Source organism: Centrocercus urophasianus, unplaced genomic scaffold (assembly GCF_019232065.1).
Source record: "Centrocercus urophasianus isolate 14NV4802_14NV808 unplaced genomic scaffold, USGS_Curo_1.0 seq_25, whole genome shotgun sequence".
In the NCBI taxonomy this organism is placed as follows: domain Eukaryota; kingdom Metazoa; phylum Chordata; class Aves; order Galliformes; family Phasianidae; genus Centrocercus; species Centrocercus urophasianus.
The window spans coordinates 14,004,474-14,025,426 of NW_024884811.1; the positions used below are offsets into that span (position 1 = coordinate 14,004,474).

Sequence of the window (20,953 nt, forward strand, 5' to 3'; positions counted from 1 at the left end):
CTGAAGACACAAATTAAAAAGTCACTCTTCATTTCGCATTTTCTATGAGAAAATTTCCAGTTGATTTTCTCTTGCTTCCAGCGGTTATGAAGACTAACAATACCCAATGGGCTCATTGTCAAAGCTTGTGTTGTGCCCCCAAGAAAAAGATTAGAAACGCTGTGTTAGAAAGCGGGAATAAACATGGGTCAAACACTCAGAAATTCCCCAAATATGCTGTTCCTTCATATTCAGCAGATAATTCAGAGCAAATAACTGATTAATTTGGCCTTTATTCTGCTTATTTTAATCTGTAAACTGTCTGCAAAAATTTACAAATTTCTGAAAAAGAAGCAGCCCACAGAAAGAGTAATTAAAATAACAATCATGATCCAGGCTTAATCCTCATTTCCAGCGCCACAGAAAGCAAAGCATTTTCAGCTGAGAGTAGGGCCTACAAGAGTTAGGTAAATTGCAGATACAAACATGAAAACCAAGGGAGACGTATATTCTGGTAGGCATTTATTGATACTAAGAAACAACATCTGATATTTACAAAGCACACTAGCTTCTTGCTGATAGCACTGCACTCTCTTGATCACTCGTCCTGCTGCTTACTGCCCACCTCTCATGTCATTACGGGCATTGTTTGAAAGGACGGTTGAGAGAGGCACCTCAGCTGACTTGCAAGATTCAACCTTAGCAAGCAAAGGTGTCCCTGCCTGATGACAAGTATATGGAAGGGTAGGAGAGACTCCTCGCATTTAGTAACTGTCTTTCTTCCAAGGTCGTCTCCAAGGGATTGTATGCTCTCTCCATGCCCACGAGAATGTATTTTCCCTAATAGCTCCCATGAGAAAGATGTGCTGTGGTAGAAGACTTCCACACGCAATGGTCTTTGAGCAAACAAGTATGGGCACAAGCATAAATATATGTGACAAATGTAATGCAGTTAGCTGCACTCAGAAATGTAGCTCATGGTGATAGCTACAACAGTGCAAAACGGTGATTCTTCTTGAAGTGCTTCTGTGTACAAGAAACTGAGCAAAGACATTCTTCTCATTATTTAAAGCTGACTTTGCTGTTAATGCATCTTGTTTAGACTTTTAAAAGCTTCAGGCTCAGCAACAGGTTCAATGCTGTAGATGCTGTTTGCACAGCTGAACAAGGCACAGCAGGAAGAGGTTAGTCTATCAAAAGTTAAGAATTGTATGTCTTATTTTGTAAAGGCTATTCTTTTTCTAGGAAGCTGTAGTCAACACATGTATATGGTTGCGCTGCTCTCAGAAAAATGCATTTGCAATGCTATATACTGTAATCCATCACTGCTTTGGCGATTGCAGTTCAGGAACACCTTTTAATTGTGACAGAAATGCAAACAAAGCTTGCCAGTGCTAAGTCAGAAGCATAAGCCAACAGCCTTTGGTTCAGCAGAGAGTGCAGCTCTGCCTAACGAAGGGCCTCAGTCAGTGCAACCAGAGCCAATGCACACAGACCCGTAGGCTGCAGTGGGCTTCACAGCACAGCTTGTATTTGATAGAGCATGGTTTGAAGTATGTCCTGCCCAAGAGTTGACACATTTTGACACATCCTGTGGCAATAAACAAAATGAACCGTAACGCATCTCATTTGGCCTGCGCATCACAGGGCCTGATGCTGATGAGGGTGACAGTCTGCCCCTGGCACTGGAGCCGTCCGGCCTCACACTCTGTCATGGTCTGGCGGGCAGTGAAGTCGCTCAGGGCAGCACAGACCTGGATGCCGCCCTCCTCGCACGGCGCATCTTCGTCACACACACAGCTGTTGGATTGCGCTGAGCAAGGGCACAGAGGAAAAGGCACATAGGCACCTGACTCAGTGCAAAGCAAACCAAAGCATTCCTAGCAAAATGTTACTGGGAGTAACAGCGGTGTGCAGAGGGTGCTCTTCTCAGCCAGCTGTAGCACGAGCTGGCATTCATGTCTGACGGAATAACTAGAAGCACCAACAGGTGGTGCTGGCTGCAACAGGAGCTCAGTGCCGACAGCAGGCCTTCCTCAGCTAGCTCGGCTGTGCTTGTGGGAAAGCTTCATCAGCTGTACGGCTTGCTGCCTCAGGGACATCTCTGATGTTACTGCTGAAAGCCTGCTAACACCAGTTTGTGAACGTACTGCTCTGGATTCCAGATACCCTGTGCAACGAGAGGTCTGTCCTTGGAAAGCAACAAACCAGTCAGGCATACACAACTTGAATTTTTACTTACTCATAGGCAGTGTCACCATAACAGAAGGATTTGCTCCTACAAATGAATGTGCATAGTTGTATCAGTGCCAACATCTAAATAATCATGTGAGGAGGTTTACTTTTCACAACCATGTCTTTGTTTCAGTGTGGTATGTTTATCTCTGCTTAAGCTCCATCCAATTTTTTTTTTTTTTTTTTTTTTTTTTTGGTCTGTTCAGAGTTGGTAGACAAAACAGACAAATTCCTATCAAGCAATCTTTTTTACTGTAAGAATATGACAATAACTGTGCCTTCTATCTGGGGCACTTCTGAAAACATAATTTACTCCTTTATCTTTCCATTTCTGCCAGCCCTCTATTAAATGCACTGTAATGGAGGACACTCAGGGAAATTAAATCAGGGAATTTGAGAACTTCCACTGAGCATAGCTTGCAAAAGACTGAGCCTCTTTCCTCTAGGGGAATATTCCTTCACCTTTGCTCACAATATGAGAAACTGGGGATATGCAGCAAAGTACGAACAAAAACAAGTATCCTTTCTAGGTGGTACAGAATGAAATATTCAATTCCTTGCCACAGGATACAGCTGGGAAGACAGCTCATCCAATTCCAGGAAAAGCCTGGCTGTTCTTTAGGGCAGCAAAGACTCCTGCAGTTATTGAGTTGAGGAACTTAAAACAGTGAGAAAAGAGTAAGGCAAAAGCTTCATGCACAACTTCCCAAGGAACATCAAATCAGGTAACTCATTGAGGAGGGAGTAGGTGTAAGCTTTTCCTGTAGAACCTGTCACTCGGTTACTCTCCCCCACGGGGTTTCTTTTTCTTCCTGCCATACTCAGACACCAAACCCTGGTTGAATGGCTTGAATCCACTCAGCAGTAGTGTTGTGCCCTGTGCTGCTGGAACGGTTGGAGGTGCTGCACCGGCACAGGGCCATCATCACTATAATAGTGTGTAAATGGGGTTATGAACTTCATTTTGTTCATATAAACAAATTTCACTTAAAATCATAAAGAATCTCTCACCTTCACATTTTTCCCACGAGCGGCATGACCCACAAGATCTCTCAGCTGCCTGAGGTGTTCTGCAGTTTGCTGCATTAGTAAGAGAATATTTTCTACCCATGCACTCTAAGGCATACATCTTGCAAACAGTTAATGGTGTGTTTCTCTCTGTTCTTGGATCTGTGGCACAGATGTCCAGGGAAGGACTAAAAATAAAAAGCAGGGATCACGTCATTTAAAAGTGTTTTATCTTGGTATGTCTTAAAAAGAGCTGAGAGAATGGGAAACGTTCAGTGTTCAATTCTTTTTTTTTCCTTTCAGTGAGGTTCATCCAAAGAAAGAAGTAGTGAACTTGAGGCTTAGATGCATGAATAATTCAGACTTTTTTGTTTTCCACACAATGCTGCCCCTGAGATGTTTGCATCCTCACTTGCCATGGGCCTTTTATTATTCACAATACCTGTACCTATGTTTGTCACATGTATTTTCCTTACTGATCTTCTGTTGACATAAAGAATGAGTTTAACTTTTTTATTCTGAGGTACAGCAAGAGCCCAACAGATATGTTGTGCCAACCAGCTAATAACAGAAACTCTGCATCTCTCTCCATTACATTATTTTCTTGTCTGGCTGCATAGCCTATGAGATGCTGGGGCACTGATTTTTGATGTCAAAGTTATCTTAGCAGGTATGGGTACAGGAAATTCTTAATTTTTGAATATCAGTTTAAATTTGGAATAACATAATGTGATCCAGTGGAAGCATCTAGTCTTTAAGTTAAGTTGTGTATTATGTTTAAATTTCCTCAGAGGCCTTTATATTTGCCTGAGAATGGTAAATCTCAGTATTTGATCCTTAAGGACAAAAATTTGTAGAAGAGGCAGGTTAAGTTAGCTGGAAAAATAAAAGTCAGATAGGATTGTGTTAATGTCTTTGCTTTGCACCACTTTATCAGCAGCAGAGGGGAGAGAGGCTGATTTCACCGCTTGGTTGAACACAGGGAAATCTGATTGCTGGGAAAGAAACAAGGAATGAATGCTCCATTTTTCCAATCTGTAGCTACAATGCAGTAATACTTCAAGCTATCTTGAGACTGCTGTACCTATTTGCCATGGCTGGATCAGCTGGGGAGAAGTCAGTGGAAATCAACATGACCAGATGCAGGACCAGATGTCCAGAAAAAGCACAGTGAATCTGTGCTTATAACAGAATTTATTAATTTTCATTAATTTAGAAAGACTGTTATAGGCGGCTCTAAGAAGTGCAATAAAAATTATTAAAGGCAAGGAAGAGTCCTTGTGTAAAGGGAACCTGAAAAAATTCAACAACTTCTACCCAGGTGGGGGGTAGGAACACTCCTTTACTGAAGAACATAAAGAAGAAATGAAATTGCAGCTGTAATCAGCATACACTTTCTCTCCCTTTCACCTGCTATGAGAGGCGGGCAGCTTTTAGTTGAAACTAAGTGAGAAATTGAATTGAATATGATCCGAAGCCCATAAGTTTTAATATAATGTAGGCCAAGACAGGGATGCTATGCAAATAGATGATGAGGAAAAACCCTTGAATCTAGTGCTTAGGTGCTGGTCTTTAGCCTCCAGTAGCTGAGGTTTCATCCATCTTAACGCACTAACTGTGCTATGGCCCTTTCGCAACCTCACACCCTTTCAAACAGAAAAGCTTGTGTTCATACTGTTATGTTCTCTCTGTCCACAAAAGGAGACCAAAACCAATGGCCCGTTAGAGTTGGTCCCTCACCCTCACAATTCCTGAGCTGCATTTGGAGCGCTGACCCCTTCCAAAACTCTGCCAGGTGCTGCTTTAGGGATTCAGCAGCTCCACTGCCCATGATCATTCTCTGGCTGTAATTGGTGAGGGTAGATGTAACCTAAGGCACTGTCATGAGGGACAAATGATCCCTCGTGGGATTCTTGTGCTGTCACTGGATTTGTGATGCGTCTGAAGCCACAGTTCTTCCCATGTCAACTGTTCCCACCTCTTAAGCAGTGGCTGCTGCTGAGTGTCACCACCACAGCAGAACAAACTGGGCTACTTCTGCACTCTGAGGAAGGACCAACATCTACTGACATGTCTGTGTCCTACAGCATTAATAGGCTGGCAGATTGGTCTGTTTTGACAGATGATGACTTATCTTTCTAATATTAGATGTGTTATTTCAAGACAGCAAAAAGACAGTATCAGTAACAAAAATGACTGCTATGTATCTTCCTGATATTTTAAACGTAATTAAAAAAAATGGAAACAGGAGGCAGTAGATTAATTTTAACTAAGCTTAAATTTACTTATTTAATTTTACAATGTTATTGTGACTTTATCCAAGCCCTTCCCCAGTGTTGGGGACTCCCCCCAAATAACTTCACTGCATCCATGAACCAGAGACGTTGTTGCCTCAATTTATTGAGTACTGAGATAAAATGTTTAGGACTAGGTTAGCAAAACAACTGACTATAAAACTCTTAACTGGCTTATTACAGACCTTACACTTGCGCAAGGCAGTGTCTTCAAATACTGGCTAAGAGTCCAGTGGATCTACAAAATCTGAACAAAAAATCACTAATTGTAATTCTGAAATGTTCAAATTGTGTTGAATTTTGGCTTATAACTAGAGTCACTGGGCAAGGCATTACTGAGTTCTGAGGCTGACAGAACAGTACACCTACTCCACTGAGAAATTCTGCTACTTTGAAATCACTGGAGAGGAGTTCAAAATACCTTCTCCCTGCTGTATGAGGAAAGGACAAATCCAGTCTGTCATACTAAAGTTTCCAAACTGCTTAGCTTCTGCTGTGACATAAGCTGGCTGGATTTCACATTTAAAGCTCAGTAGTGACTTTGTTGGAAACTTCGTCTGATCTTTGAAAACCAGCCAGATGTTGGAATGCTGAATTCTTTGGCACATTTGGCTGTCAGCACAGGATGGTCTGTGGGGCCTCTTCCTTTTAATCTCTGTTTTGATTCTGTTCCTTCAACATTTTGCAAGGAACTGACAGTTCAACTCATATACATACCTTTATCCTGCATTGCTTATTGCTGAATGTAGGATCAGATAGGAAATAAACCCTGGTCTGCAAGTTATGAGGTCAGGAAAGGTGACATAACTGATCTGTGCAAATGGCTGTGCAAATGGGAAATTAGATTATTGTGCTGTTAGTAATGCTGCAGTCCCTAGCAGGGAAAAGAAAGCTGCTTTATTTCCCTACCTTACTGCTTTGATGCTTTATGTTCCAAGGGTCTCTGTTCTAACTTTTCCTCCGTCTTCTAAATCTTCAAAATATCATTTTATCTTTTTCCATCTATCTCACAGATCAAGTGGAACTGAAATTATTTCTTCACCTTCTGTCATCTAACTGAATTCCATCATTGCTAAAACCCACTGACAGCTCTGACAAGGCAGGTAAGTGATGAGTAGGACATTGAATGAGCTGTAAAGCAAACAAAGTACAATGCCTGCTTCTCATGAATAAAGCTTTCTAAACTGTCATGGAATGAAAACTTCAGAAATTTAATTGGACTTGAATAAAGTGAGAAGGTCATTGCTAAATCCAGCCTGAACTTACCCACACTCATAGGGCAATTTGCATACACATTGCGACTGCTGCACTTTCTCCCATGGCTGACATTTAGGCTCTGTCACTTCTGGTTTCACACTGGGAACTGAAGTAAAAGAACACAGACAATGCCAAGGGTCAGAAAAACAAGGGCTGCTAAAGCTTTACTCCAAAAGTATCCTACCAGCTGAGCATAAAAGGAACTGGATTATACAGCCATGACACAAAATCATAGCCTGCATGTTCATTAAAAGTTCCTTCTGCACAGAAGGAACCAACAGTATTAAAAATATATGGTACACTTTATAAAGTTACTGAACAGTAATTTACCCATAGGTCATGAGTCAGATGGAAAGAGCCAGGTACTATGTTCAAGCTCAAACACCCATCTCGTTTCTGCAGCAGCTGTCTGTCTCTGCTAATCTTAGCAGTGCTGAATCATTGCTAGCAACAGCTTTATCATTAGGTTTCAGAGTTACTGGCTTCACTACTGGAACCAGAAAAGCTAAGGCTCCAAAGCCCTGTGTCAAAATAGTGAGTCTTAATATTGTTATGCACTGATGGTAATACAGCTGCAAGTTCCATCTTACAGTCTTTAATCTTCACTATTTTTTCTAACTGTTGTACAAAGTAATGCTCCCTTAAGCAAGACACAAGCTATTTCTAAAGATGAAAGCATTTGAAACTTTCTAATCTTTACTGGAATTTCAATATATGATGAAAAAAAAAAAAAAAAAAACACCAAAACCAAAAACCCCAACAAAACAAAGAAGGGTCTGTAAGGCTAAGCTGAAAGAGTTGGGAAGTTGGCATCAGTGGTACATTAGATCTGGTACTTCTGTACTTCAGCAGTGGTGAGCTGAACTATGTACAGATATGTTAATCCCTCAGAAATTCTTGTGGTTAATGTGCACACCGATTTGATACAGTGATGAATGGTGAGAATGAGAAACTCAGACGTTGCTGCTCTTTTGGTCTAGGCCTTATTGCCACCTGCCCTTCATCTCCAATCAGGCTACCTCAGGCAGCAGCTGGCTGACCAAAAAACAACATACTTGAAAAGTAGGAGATGTGCCTGGGTAGCAGCCATGTCAGCTACAATTCTGTGTTCTATCTATACCACCAATGGTCTACCAAGAAAATAAACTTCTGTGTTGCACTTTGAGGATTGCAATGGCTTACCTGCCTTTTTGCACTGGATGGTTTTCATATCAGGAGTCCACTTGAGACTGGGTTCACACAAAATGGAGCGTGCCCCTTCTAGATGCATGCCATGTGAACAGGACAGAGTTATTCTCTCACCAATCTCATACGAAGGTTTCCATGGCTCTCCTTGCAGCCCCCCCTCCAGGAGAGGCAGGAGGCAAGCAGTTTCTAAGGAATGAGGTTTGAGATAGCCACAGTGAACCAGTGGGCTGCAAAAAAGGGTTTTATCTCCTAAGTTTCTTAAGAAATCAAATCATAAGATTAGATGGTGCTCCTGTAGGTATACACTGATCATGTTAACATGAGCTATTAACAAATCACACCAAGAAAGTGAATGTGCTGTACCAAGGATACTCTGACGATATCTCCTCCTGCTACCTACAGGTCTGACCCACGCTTCTGCTGAGGGTTCATATCAGTGAGTAACAAGCTAATATGGTCAGATCATACAAACAGGGCCCTGGAACAACCTAAGGACTTAGTTCTCACAGTGAGATGGTGTTCAAGCAATATGGACTAGCCTTTGTGGTAGTCAGTTATGGCTAAACTGGGTAAGGAAGAAGAAAAATCTCTAATCCCACTCAATACTGAATCATAAGAAACATCTTTGTCAAAAAGAAATCCCAAGGATAACTGACTGCTAAAGAGGAAAAGAGTGGAGTGAGGAGATTGTCCAAGATGGAAAGCAATCCGTGAAGCTGTGCTTTTATGACAAGATGGTTACTTGAGGGCTTTGTGGTTGTCCAATGCTGCCTTCTGGACCTTTTACTCTGTTTGCTTGGCTTACACCAATAATTTTTGAATTCCACCACAGGACTGAATGAAGGAACAAAAGTTTTTCACATAGAAAGCAATTCTTGGACTGGACTTTTCTTCTTGTTCCATTTCCTGTCTTAAAACCAGCCCTCATGGACATATTTCTATTCAGTACAAAAAAACGCAGCATAAAGCAGATTCTGTCTAGGGATCTAGGAAATACAAGTGTGCATTTCCCCTGCTACTACTGGAAAGCAGACACTCAGAGAAGTTTCACTGGAATTCAGGAATTAAGTTGTATTTCAAAATGAGAAACAGACATACCCTGACAATATCTGTCTGCACCCTGCCACTCCAAATCACTGCCACACTTAGCAACAGGATTACCAATAAGAGAATATCCATGTCTGCAAGCATAAACAATACTTTTCCCAACAGGATATGAATTTTCAGCATTCTGAAAGAAAATAAATAGGTGTCATTTAAAATACATATTCTAAAAGTGATTGAGTCTCTGGAATACTGTGCTGGTTATCAATAGCCAGAAGATGAGATCAAAATGGAGATCTAAAAAAAAAAATCAGCAAAATATAGAATATTCTGGCTACCTTAACTTACTAAACTAAGGTAGGGCTAGGTTTTAGGGGACCCTTTGCCAGGGATCTGGCAGTGACACATCAGTGATGGAACAGCTCTATCCTGCCATTATGTAAATGGACAGAAAATATACCAGTTATCAAGCATTAGAGGAGGAATACAAGCTCTTAAACAGCCTTTCAAATGGATCAGTGAACAATATATGGCTTTGCTAATTCTTAGGAAGCATATAATCAGTTCCGTCAAGGTAAAAGTGATAACAGTCACTCAGAAGAGCTGGACTTCAGGACATACGCCATTTGTGATTTATATATCCTTCTGTTACATTAAAAATCTCCCTATTATAAAAAAAAAAAATGAGACTCAATTTCAAAGTGGAGGGATTTACTTTTAGTTATTGAAACAAAAGCTCTGATATGGGAGACAACTATTGATCACAGAAAAAAATCACTAGCAAAAGAGACAGCACCAAATCTGGGACCTTGCCTCAGGTTGCAGGTGTGCAGAGACAACTAATGGGTTTGACAACTAATGCTTCAATCTACTTATTGAGCAGAAATAAAGAAGACGTAATCAGTAGTCTGAAGAATTTTTTTGTCCTTGTTATATAGGCCTAATTTACCTTTACATGTCATAATTTCAACAGAGAATAAGAAAGCATAATGGTGAATCATGGGATATAAACTGCAGATCCCTAAAATGTGTTTATAATTTTGCTGTGGACCTTCTGGATGACCTTGCATAGTCTCTATGCTGTTTCCTCTCTTATTTCCTCTATATTAATATGTAATTCACAAGGCACAGGCGTTTTTTAATGTGTCTTTAGGATATGGCACATGTAGATTTCTTTATTGTATAGGCAGTGTGATACTGAAAAGTAAAGATTTTGTTCTGGATTCTATATGACTTTATGGTTTGCTTTTATTCTTAATAAAAAGTCTTACCAAACGCCCTGTAAACTTCAGCCAAGGAAAACTGCTGAGAAAGCCACTATGCAGTAGCTCTGATACTGAGCTTACCAGGATAAATACATGGCTGCAAGTGGATCTCTGCATTAACTGAAGTTGAAATACTGCTGATGGGGATAGAACAGATAATGGAGTAGTAGAAATAACTTACTTGAACAAATCCATTTGCCAAGAGAGGAGGAGGTGAACAGAATTCTGTAGGAGTTATGGATGTATCAAAACAGTGTGGCTCAATAAAACTATAAAGTAAACAAAAGTATGGTTAAGTTTGAATTCAGCTTTCCTTTCAAAATGCTATGTTTCGAAAGAAGCCACGATTAAACTTAGAACAGGCACTGCCAGGCTGTCTGAGAGAATACCGAGCAGAATAGTGTCACATTTACAGTTTTTTACCCCATTTCCCAGCCATACTTTCTATCAGAATCACAACTTCTGAGTTTCATTTTGTTTCAGCTTAAATGTGACAGCTCAATAAATGACCTTCTCCCTGAATTCAATAGCTTACATGGTATTTTGGATTAGATTTTTAACACTTCCTGTATTCATAACGCAGATGTTCCTTTTCTGCTTACCGAAAGTGCTGCAGCTCTTCATCCTCGCAGGGCCTGCTCTCATGCTGCTCTCCTATGCAGTCCTTCCCTCCACCACTTGGGGAGGGGTTGTTGCAAATTCTGCTCCTGGTTTTCCTTTCCCCTGAACAAGAGCTCCAGGAAGACCAGCAGCTCCAGCGCCCATCAACAATACCTATGTAACATTGGAGGATGTTTCACGTTAAAAAGCTCTATAGGGTTGTTGTCCTTAAAAACAAACAAGCAAATAAAAAAACCCCAACAAGCTAAAGATGAGCCAAAATATGACCTTACAGAAAGGTCCAGGTGGCAATGATCTATTTTCTCCCAAACTCACTATTTCTGTAGCTATATTTCCATGGACTTGGAATTGCTTACCAGTCTAAGACAACATAACAGTAGCTACAGCTAGGTAAAAAATTAAAGAACAAGATTTTTAAAATGTATTGGTAGCTGGTCATTCAGTGCATATTCCTTCCTATTTATATTGCTATTCCTTCCTATTTATTTGTTTGTTTGTTTGCTTATAGAAGGTTGCAGTTTGAGGTGCTAATGTTGTCCACTGCATTTAACAATAATAACACAAAAATTGTTTGCATGATACTGCTTGGACATGCAAAACAAGAGTCAGGCTCATTTGAAGATCCATCTGTGCTGAATGCTGGGCAGCAGTGGTTCATGCAGCAGGACAGGCTCCAGAAGCAGAACACATACGCCCATTCTGAACTCTCGTGAGCTTAAAAAGTGCTGACCTGGCTGATCTTGCACAAGAGTTCCCAGCTCACAAGCTGCTCCAAAGGTGTAAGGCTTGCAGTAGCAAGTGCACTGAGTTCCTTCCACAGCTGCCTCACCCCCATTCTGGCATGGCTGACATTTGCAGGGATCATTTTCAGCCATATATTCTTCAATGGATTGTTTTAGGTAATGCTTTTTGACTGAGGAGCAGGGCACTTCCTTTACCAGCTCATACAATGGTGTTAGCTGCAGAGAGTAGAAAAACATTGATATTAAATAGTTATACTAGAGATAGAATAGTGTGTAAGCATATTTAGTCATGTGAAATGGTTTGTAATATATGTTCCTGCACATGGGACTTTAAAGATGCTCTAATTTCCTGTCTGTCTAGATTCTTATGTTAATTTTTAATATTATCCTTTTTCTGGAAAGCCAGCTTTGCTTAAACAGCACCCCTAGAAGCTACTGGTTAGCTTAGATATATTTAAAAGTATTTGAGATACGATATTACAGTTGAGATAAATGTGTACCATAAAGCAGGCCAGCAAGGTACAAAAACCCTAATACTTGCCAAACCATTTCCAACCCAAAAGCCTGGATATCAGACCATTTCACTGAGCAGTCACTGAAGGCAACAATAAGCAAAAACATTTTGCATTAACTGAAAAGCCCCTGGCAGTTCCTTTGGTATCACACCTTTCTTCAGTGTATGGACTGCTTCCAAAAAGAATTTAAACAAGGTAGTGGTGAATATGATCATAATCAGCCTTGTGTGTGTGGCTACCAGAATGCCCAGTCATATCGAATTTCTGCATGCACAGAAAAGGGAGAGGGATAAAAAGAACAAGCTGAGTGGAAGCTGCACAAATCTGCAAATATGCCTTTCATGAACAGGGCTATGTGGAAACTGAGCTTTTTTGAAATGGTAGGGTGATTCTTTATCCTTAGATAGAGCTCTACTAAAGTTACTGAAGGCTTGTAGAAGTGTAGATATCAAGTTGCCAAAGGCTAGGCTGATGATACAGCTATCACTTCATGTTAACTTCATGGAATTTATTTCCTGTGAATTTTTTATTTAATTTATAAATTAATCTGAATACAAAATTATTTCAGACTACTACCTGATTAATCACCAGCTATAGCTTAATCATTTCTCCCTTTGGAGTAATCCCATCTGCTCATCTCTGCTTCAGGAAACTATCCTTACCTTTTGTTTAATTACTCTGGGGTAGTCTGTCACAGATCTGGCCCAAGAGGAGTATCTCTGGTTGTTCCCAGCAGGATCATCCAGGTCTAGATAGCTAAGGCCAGCAACAGCACTTGGGCTTCCACCTTCTATGTAGGGATCTCCTCTGATCTTATTGCTGTTGCTTCCTGAATATTTGGGAATAAAAAATAAAGAAAATGCCACCGTTGTAATATTTGCAAATGGAAATAGAAATGATACATGCAAAATCTGTACTAGCAAGTAGTCACAGGACTCATTGATGCAGATCAACCATCTGTGCCTGTATCCAGCTGTCCTACATGGATGATATACAAGAAATATCTGGTTTTGCAGGTGTCCAGAAAAATTACTAATTATTGGGAAAACATCAGCTACATTTTACTGGTGCTAGGGAGTCTTTTAAAGTAGACATTTGGATCTGAGTTCAACATGTCACGATGCAGCTCAACACAGTTATCAACACCTGCTCCTCATTTTGACAGATATTTAAGAGGAACATGGAAGCTGTAGACATAACTGTACAAGTCACTACTGAACATTCACCTGAAGAAGTCTGTAGCAGTTCATCCAGCTTAGAGCACTTTGTTTTCTTCTTCTTCACGATGAATAAATTCCAGCCTGATGTGGTGCACTGATACATATCTGTTATGCTCATATCTGCAGATAAATCCATCCATTAACACATTGCACACAGGGAGCATGTTAGGTTCATTTCTGAGCTGTGTATTGACTTCAAGTGTGCATTAGAAAGAAAAAAATAAGAAGGCAGCTAAAAAGCAAGTTATGTCGGAAGGTCCACATGTTTCTAGAGCCTATAGATGGAGACTGACAGATGGGAGGCATACCTGGGAAAGGCTTATTGTTTCTTTCCTTCTTTTTCTCAGCAATCTCTAGTCCTACAGCTTTGCTCCCCACTGAGCATGTTTGTGTATGTCACTCTGGTGTTTGCTCTGTTTGCAATATATTCTGCTTTTTACATTTTACCCAACCTCCACTTTTAAGCAACATTTAAGCTTTAATATTATTTGAGATTCAGATTGGCCCTACAACTCTATTTTAGCCTGGTGAGGTCCTGAAACAGCTGGGATAACTTGGCTACTCAGAGAACCCCACATCACACAGGCAGATCTTTGACTAAACATTGCAGTTTAAAACTTTTTATAACCTTCTTTCTTTTGCCCATGAAGAGAATGGGCTGACCAGTAGAAGTCTCTTTCCAGATTTTAGATACCAGCTGGAAGAACATCCAAAGAAATTTTTATTCTTGTTTGTTCATTTTATTTCTGGTAAGAAATACTCTACCTTCTGCTTTCATTTTGTCAGTATCCATATAAAATATAACTTTGTATTGTCCTCCTAGAGATCCAGAATGTAAGAAATGAGTCCCAAAATTCTCAATAAATCTTCGGTAGGCATTATATTCATAGAAAACTGGAAGGTTGGCGAGCTCCTTCCAGAATGGTTCCGCAAGAGTGAGAAACTCTGGGTTGTTGTTAATAAATTGAGCAACTTCCACAGTGTTTTCAACAACCATCAGCTGTCTACTCTGGGGAAAGGAAAATAAATCAGTCATGCTTCATTGTACAAAAAGGATAGTTCCTATCAGCCAGATGATGAAGATGTGATATCAGATAATGAACAAATCTTTATAGAATTGTTGAAAGCAAATTGGAGGGACCAGAAAAGTTTTCCTTTTCAGTCTGATTTTATCTAGAGGATCAATTCAGCCTCCCAAAGTTCTTTTTGAATTTTGTTAGACTAAGTCTCAAAATACATTGTTGTTAGAGCAGCAAGACAAGCTTATCCTCTGTTAGCATGGAGGCCATGAAATTTATATATTTGTGACTTGATTTTGTTTGCTGTGAGACACAGGTTTTATTTCTTAATATCTAATGTCACTCACAAATTACTTATCTCATGCTTCGTTTTATATATGTTACAGGCAAAAGTTCTCTCTTAATGGAGTGCTATTAGAGGAAAAGATACTATAAGATAATTTAATCACAGTATTATCTGAATATTTTCAGTCCAATACACTCACAAAGATAGTAGAAAAAAAATGTGTGGAAGAAAATGGAAAAGAATAATCAGTTATAACAAGAAGCTGATGCTTTTCTTCCTCAAATATGGAGGAAAATAACTTGTAAATAAGGAAGGAAGGAAGGAAGGAAGGAAGGAAGGAAGGAACAGCAGCCAAGCCATTTTATTGGCAACTAAACCATTGATCTCTTTGAAAAGATCTTAAGGGACTTCTTTTCTGTCATGCCCTTCCTGCCAAAAATATATGGGCAGAATTAATTTGTGCATCTCTCTATAACAGTGCATGAAAAAAAAGATGGAAATATTAATGCAAAATTCCAAGCTACAGCGACAATTCATACATACCTTATGACTCTGTTGCTCATTTTTCTTCTCTGAATAACTGTGTCCACTGTTTGATTTTTTCTTCTTTTCCGTGTGCTTCATATATGACCAGCTACTGTTGAAAAATTCATAACTGAAATCATTCTGAATTTTAACCTAGAAAATGGAAGATGGAATTCTGTATAAAGAGGTTATGAAGGATGTTAAAAATGATATAAAGTAGATCAAGTCCTTCCTGGTGCAGAAAATTGGAAGTGTTTTACAGGCTGAATCCATTTCAGATTTCATGAAATGTTATGAAAACTACTGAAAAATGTGTTACTTTTCAGTAGTGTTACTCTCATACAGGATGAGAGGTAATGGCCTTAAGTTGCACCAGGGAAGGTTCAGATTGGATATTAGGGAAAGTTTTTCTCATGAAGAGTGGTAATGCATTGGAAGAGGTTGCCTAGGAGGTGGTGGAGTTACTGTCCCTGGTGGTGTTCAAGAAATGTGTAAATGTGGTTCTAAGATACATTGTTTAGTGGGCATGGTGGTGGTGTGTTGATGGCTGGGCTAGACAATCTTAGTGGTCTTTTCCAGCCTTAATAATTATATAATTCTGTTACATGTGTGTGCATATGTATATATACATGTAAGTTTGTATATGAAGTATCTACATTACTTAGTAAAGTACATTAATGATTGCTTGGCCTACTTTTGGCAAGGAGACAAACCAAATCCCTGAGACAGTTATTTGAAATAAAGCGTCTCAATGGAAGATCTCCGCAAAGTATTCCAAAGCCAGGTGCCCATCATGTTTCTTAAGGTAATTCAAGTTGCAGCTTATCCAAAAGAGGTGGCTTTATGTTCTAGCTGTGAGAGAGTTAGAAGTCATATCTGAGCAATTACACTTTTTTCTTTCCATTTTAGCAAGACAAAAGCTAGCTTATTTCAAAATAGTAAGCATATGTATACACCTTTGAAATCATTATATACTTTAATTTATTTATTTTAGCTTTTAATATACAAGATTCTTTCAGCATAAACTGACACAACGTTCACAGAGCACCTAGTGTCACATGGCCCACAACTCTGGTGGCACTGAAACATTTTGCTATTGGCAATAGCGTTAGTTTGATAACTCCAGCCAGCAGATGTACAGTGGCACAGGATTATTTTCTCTGAATTTAATTCTGTAAGAGATGAAGCACAGCCACAGTTCCTGGGCTTTCTGCAGAGAGGGAACAGGCATTATTCATCTGCGTTTAGGGAAGCCTATCTGCCAAGGGACCCTGCAAGGATTCTCATTCTCCCCATTATAATCGTTATTCTAAGCACAGAGTTGTGCTTAATGCAAACAAACCTGGAAGGTGTAAGCAAGAACACTTTCACTCAGCCTGTAGTATTCTCTCCCATCCCCACTGAAGACTTTTCTGCATTGTCCTCCAAAGTTTTTTGTATGAATAACTCTTCCCCTAGACTCTCCAGTGACTGCATCAAAGCTGCATGAATAAAAGCATGAAAAATCATTAAGACACCGAGGCAGAAATTCCTCTACAGAAGTTAAAGATTACCATCCTGTTATAACTGAATGCTGTATCTGCAGCTAAGTTCATAATCTAATTTACTTAAGAAAAGGGGAACTCAACTGACAGACCCTTTTGTCGGTAGAACAGCACATGAGCACATGGAAAAAAAAAGCTCTTAATATTTCAACCAAAATGGACACACATTGATTGACTTTAATTTATTTATGTTTATCACAAGTGATTTTATTTTTATTTTTCCAGCAATTCATGTGCAATAGCAACAACAGGACACCCACTAAAAAATATTTTTATACTATAGCATATAGTTTAACTATATAACTATATAACTGAATCATATCATGTTCCAAGTGATACAACTATTCGAAAGAAACGTGAGATAATTATTTTGTTAGGCTGCATGGAGGATGCAAAAGTAAAAATAGATATGGATCCACAGCACTAAATGAAATAGCAGTAAACAAAAAGAATGAATGTTGCTGGCTCATTTTTTCTGTTCTGATAGTTGTGTTTTAGTGGCTTACATTGTATTTCACATATCAGAAGATGTATTTAAATAGTAGAATAGAAAGCTTTATTCTTTGCCTCAAATCAAAGAGCTAGTACATCTCAGCTGCTCTGAGCCACCAGGATGATGGAGGCAGCTGGAGCACTTTTCCATATCAGATGCTCTACCATTGGCCCAGGAATTCTGTCTGTATAGCAGAAGCTTGTAAATACAATAAAAATATGAAAGCTTTTGGCGCTGGTACTACAGAGGTCTGCACAGTACATTACCCTTTTCCTGTAAGTTCTGAATTTGGAGGTGTTTTATCAGTATCACATACAGTCATCTTCTCTTCACATTGATCTTCATCAGCACCATCTTCTTCGCAATCCTGATCTCCATTGCACACTAGAGATCTGCTAATACACTGACCTAAGAGGAAACAAAAATGCATGAGAAAGGAGGAATGTTTGTTTAAAATTAAATATCAGCTAAAATCAAAATGACTGTCTCACTTAACTGTGATGTTAATTAGCTTGCCATTCCCACAGTGGACTTAGGAGGGATTGTGAAACAACAGTAAATGTAGACATAAAGAAATAGTGCGTAGTACCCTCATGAAAACCACAGCCAATCAAGTCTTCTGATACATTAATAAGACTGTTCATTTCTAAGTTTTCTTCCTACACTTTCATCTTGTGCCATATCACATGTGATTAAATCTGATTATCTTTCTGATAACATCAAAACAAGTTTATCATATTTCTCTATGATAAATATCTGCCCAATGAGGTAGTGTGTCTTTTTTGTGAAGGTAACAGAAGTTGCTTGCATGCTAGATTAGTCTGGGGTCCCTCAGTGTCCAGAGCCCAGATGCTTTCTAAGATGTTCGAATATAGCCTTGATCAGTTTTCAGCAATGTCATCTAAGGTTGCATTCTTTAATTACCTTCTCTTAATTAAACACAAAAACATACTTCGAAGCAATTCAGTAAATTGAAAATCACAATCACATCTGAGTCTGAAAAGGAAAAAAATTCTTGCTAAATCAAATCTATTTGTAGGTCAAGGATTCACTAATGGCATTGCTCATTTATAAACTCCAAAGACAACAAAGTTATATTTCTTAACTTCAAAGTCCAGAAAATGGTGAAAAATATCTTGGATGGTACCTGAAGAGCATCTGAACCGATCGCCACAGCCATCCTCTGTTGGGCATCCCCTTGTTGGGGTGCAGGGTCTTGTTTCAAAGGCATCACCAGAGCAGGGGTTTCCCCCATACTGCCCATAAACCGCTACTGTCCGCCTCCGAATCTGAATGTAAATCAAGATTTTATGAAATTGAAACGCAAAGCAGAAACAGTTTACTGGTGTCAAGACATGGATGCTGCTCTACTGCTGTAAAGAATGAGGCATTCACTACTTTTTTCTAAGACTAACCACACTTCATATTGCCACAGTACGGTAACAAATTCACAAGTTAATAAGACAACTACGTGGTCTTTAGATTGAGCCATAAACTTGGCTGGTTTGTTCAATAATCTGATACGAAACCAATAGGAGGAAAGTGCTGACAAATTTCAGTTTTCTTTTATATTACTAATAGGCTAGTCATGCCTGATATGAATTTGCTAGTGTTCTTCCAAATCAAAATGCTATTGAGAGATATAATAAAATCTAGCATCAAGTGGGTTTCCTTTGGCTTCTAAAAATCAAAAGTACAGTTTCCTAGCATGTCTTTAATTTTGACCAAACCTCCCTAACTGATGCAACATAAAAGTTGCAATCAGACAATCAACAGAATTATACTTTAAAAATCATCAACTTGTTTTCATTGTGTGTAATATTTTGAAACAATATTTTTCTTCCCTTGAACAAGTTTTCTTCCCTTGACATATAACCTCTCTGATGAAGATGAGTGGAAGTGGTACAAGCCAAAGAATGTCTTGGTGTACTGAACAGTTTAGTCAATCTTTCTGGAACTATCACCAAAACAAAAACAGGACAAATTATCTTACAATGTGAATACCACAGCTTTGAAAGAGCGCACAGAGAAGACAGACTGGAGGATTCCGTTCTCTAGGGTATAGCAACCTTTTCTGCTCTTCTGTGGAACAGCACTTCAGGTGCTTTTGTTTGAAACTTGGTTTGAGTTTAAAGATAGAACAGATTCTTCATTACTGGGGGGGGCCCCGCCCAAAGCATATGTTTGTGAAATCATGCAGTGCTAAAAATGTGTCTATTTATACCTGTTTTTGGGTACAGCCATCACACTCGGACCAAGGGCCAAAAGAATTCCAACGGCAATTGACTGGACGGGAACGGCTGTCCCAGCAGGGTTTTTTGCATTATAAAAACAGAAGTGGAATATTGTTATTTCCATTCAAAAGCACTAGTGAGAAACTTCTTTAAACAGCAAAGCAGACCTCCAAAGAAAATGAGGGGAACCATCACGCTCCCACTAAAACTACCAAGATCTGCTTTCCATTCTTAAGAATAAAATCAGCTCCTCCTCAACCTTTCTGGTCACTGATCAGCAAGAAACTTAGCGTGTTCCCTTGTCTTGAAGGTCAGTAAGGCCCTGTGAATCCACTGGTAATTTCAAAGACCAGCTCCACATTGCAAAGTAGAGAGCATCTAGATCATGTCCAGAGGTGTCTGGGCAGCAGTCAGGGTTGCCGTGCCTCCAGCATAAGCAGGAGGCATAGGGGTGTGACCCGCCCACAACATGGGACTGGCTCAGGGCAAGATGTGGTTTGCGGGCTCACACCACTACTTGCTCCTCCTCCACTGAACAAAGAAATGAGGGATACCATAATTCCTTCCTGTCACCATGGATAACAGTGGCAGTGCTGATCAGTGTCAGTTCTCTGCCAGGAAATTCGTCTGAAAACACCTTTAAGCCCAGCCCCATGACATGCAACAGGCATTGTCTGTTAAGTTATCCATGCTTAGTCTGTACCATGCTATTTTCTAAATAAATATTCACCTGGAAAAAATGGGAAAGAAGCCTGAAACCTCCAGCAACAAAAAAATCCCCAGCACCTGAAAAAAAAAGAGAAGCAAAGCAAAGTTACTTTTTTCTTTTCCTTATTTTTCCATTACCTCATGCAGCTATTCCAAATTTCTGCAATCTTTACACTACTCTGCTTGGAGAATTAAGGACGATAGTGCACTGATTTTCTTCAGTCTTGTTGTGCAAAGTACTGCTTTTCAGTTTTCTTCTTTCTTCCAATACTTCCCAGTTACATTTTCAGCCAAGTATTTCTCCACATAAATTAACATTTCATTGCATTTGCCATGTTCACTTCATCAGTACAAACTAAGTAAACAATTGTCTTACCTTCATGTTAGATGAAGTACTCAGACATCCAGCAATTAGCAGGGAAAATGCGCTTCCACTCAGTTCAGCAGCTGAAGGAGTCAGTCAGTCTGTCTGCAACTGTATGTCTCTGCTCATTCTGCCTTGCTGTTCAGCTTCTCTTTCCCCCAAAAGGTTGAACACTGCTGAGGAATTTTATCTTAACCCAGCTAGTGCTCTCTGGGGACACAGCTTGCTCTTGGAGCTGCCCAGTGTTTTTAAGACGCATAAATCAAGGCTTGGCTGGACAGAAAGATGTGAAGACTGCTTACTGGAAGAATGTCTTTATCTTCTCTGTCACTATTTCTTTCCTCCAAAGGAGACTTTTAGGCCAGTCCTGGTGTCACATACACTGGACCACAGCTGGTCTCTGCCTCCAGC

The 20,953-nt window shown here is 39.6% G+C and overlaps 1 protein-coding gene across 2 annotated transcripts; it reads right to left on the reverse strand.

Moving 5' to 3' along the window:
- Nucleotides 1-488: 488 nt before the first annotated feature.
- Nucleotides 489-20,719, reverse strand: C7 (complement C7). Of its 2 annotated transcripts, none has more exons than XM_042825982.1 (18): nucleotides 20,555-20,718; nucleotides 20,201-20,256; nucleotides 19,461-19,536; nucleotides 18,384-18,525; nucleotides 17,503-17,644; nucleotides 16,542-16,680; nucleotides 15,218-15,352; nucleotides 14,135-14,378; nucleotides 13,376-13,489; nucleotides 12,812-12,978; nucleotides 11,622-11,850; nucleotides 10,873-11,044; nucleotides 10,452-10,539; nucleotides 9,060-9,192; nucleotides 7,956-8,147; nucleotides 6,783-6,879; nucleotides 3,226-3,410; nucleotides 489-1,792 (listed from the first exon to the last, which is right to left on the reverse strand). In XM_042825982.1, the coding sequence occupies exons 1-18, from the start codon at nucleotides 20,558-20,560 to the stop codon at nucleotides 1,605-1,607; spliced, it is 2,505 nt and encodes an 834-aa protein (XP_042681916.1). In that variant the 5' UTR covers nucleotides 20,561-20,718; the 3' UTR covers nucleotides 489-1,604. The 2 variants fall into 2 exon arrangements, with proteins under 2 accessions (XP_042681916.1, XP_042681917.1); XM_042825983.1 differs by having other exon boundaries at nucleotides 1,700-3,142; nucleotides 20,555-20,719.
- Between the last annotated feature and the right edge of the window lie 234 nt (nucleotides 20,720-20,953).

What these genes read in the sequence shown, in the direction of transcription:
- C7 (XM_042825982.1), bottom strand. An exon ending in TCGGTTCAGATGCTCTTCAG is followed by an intron (nt 17,645 to 18,383) that starts GTACCATCCAAG and finishes GTTTCCTCTTAG; the next exon opens with GTCAGTGTATTAGCAGATCT. An exon ending in TGCAGACAGATATTGTCAGG is followed by an intron (nt 8,148 to 9,059) that starts GTATGTCTGTTT and finishes CTCATTCCTTAG; the next exon opens with AAACTGCTTGCCTCCTGCCT.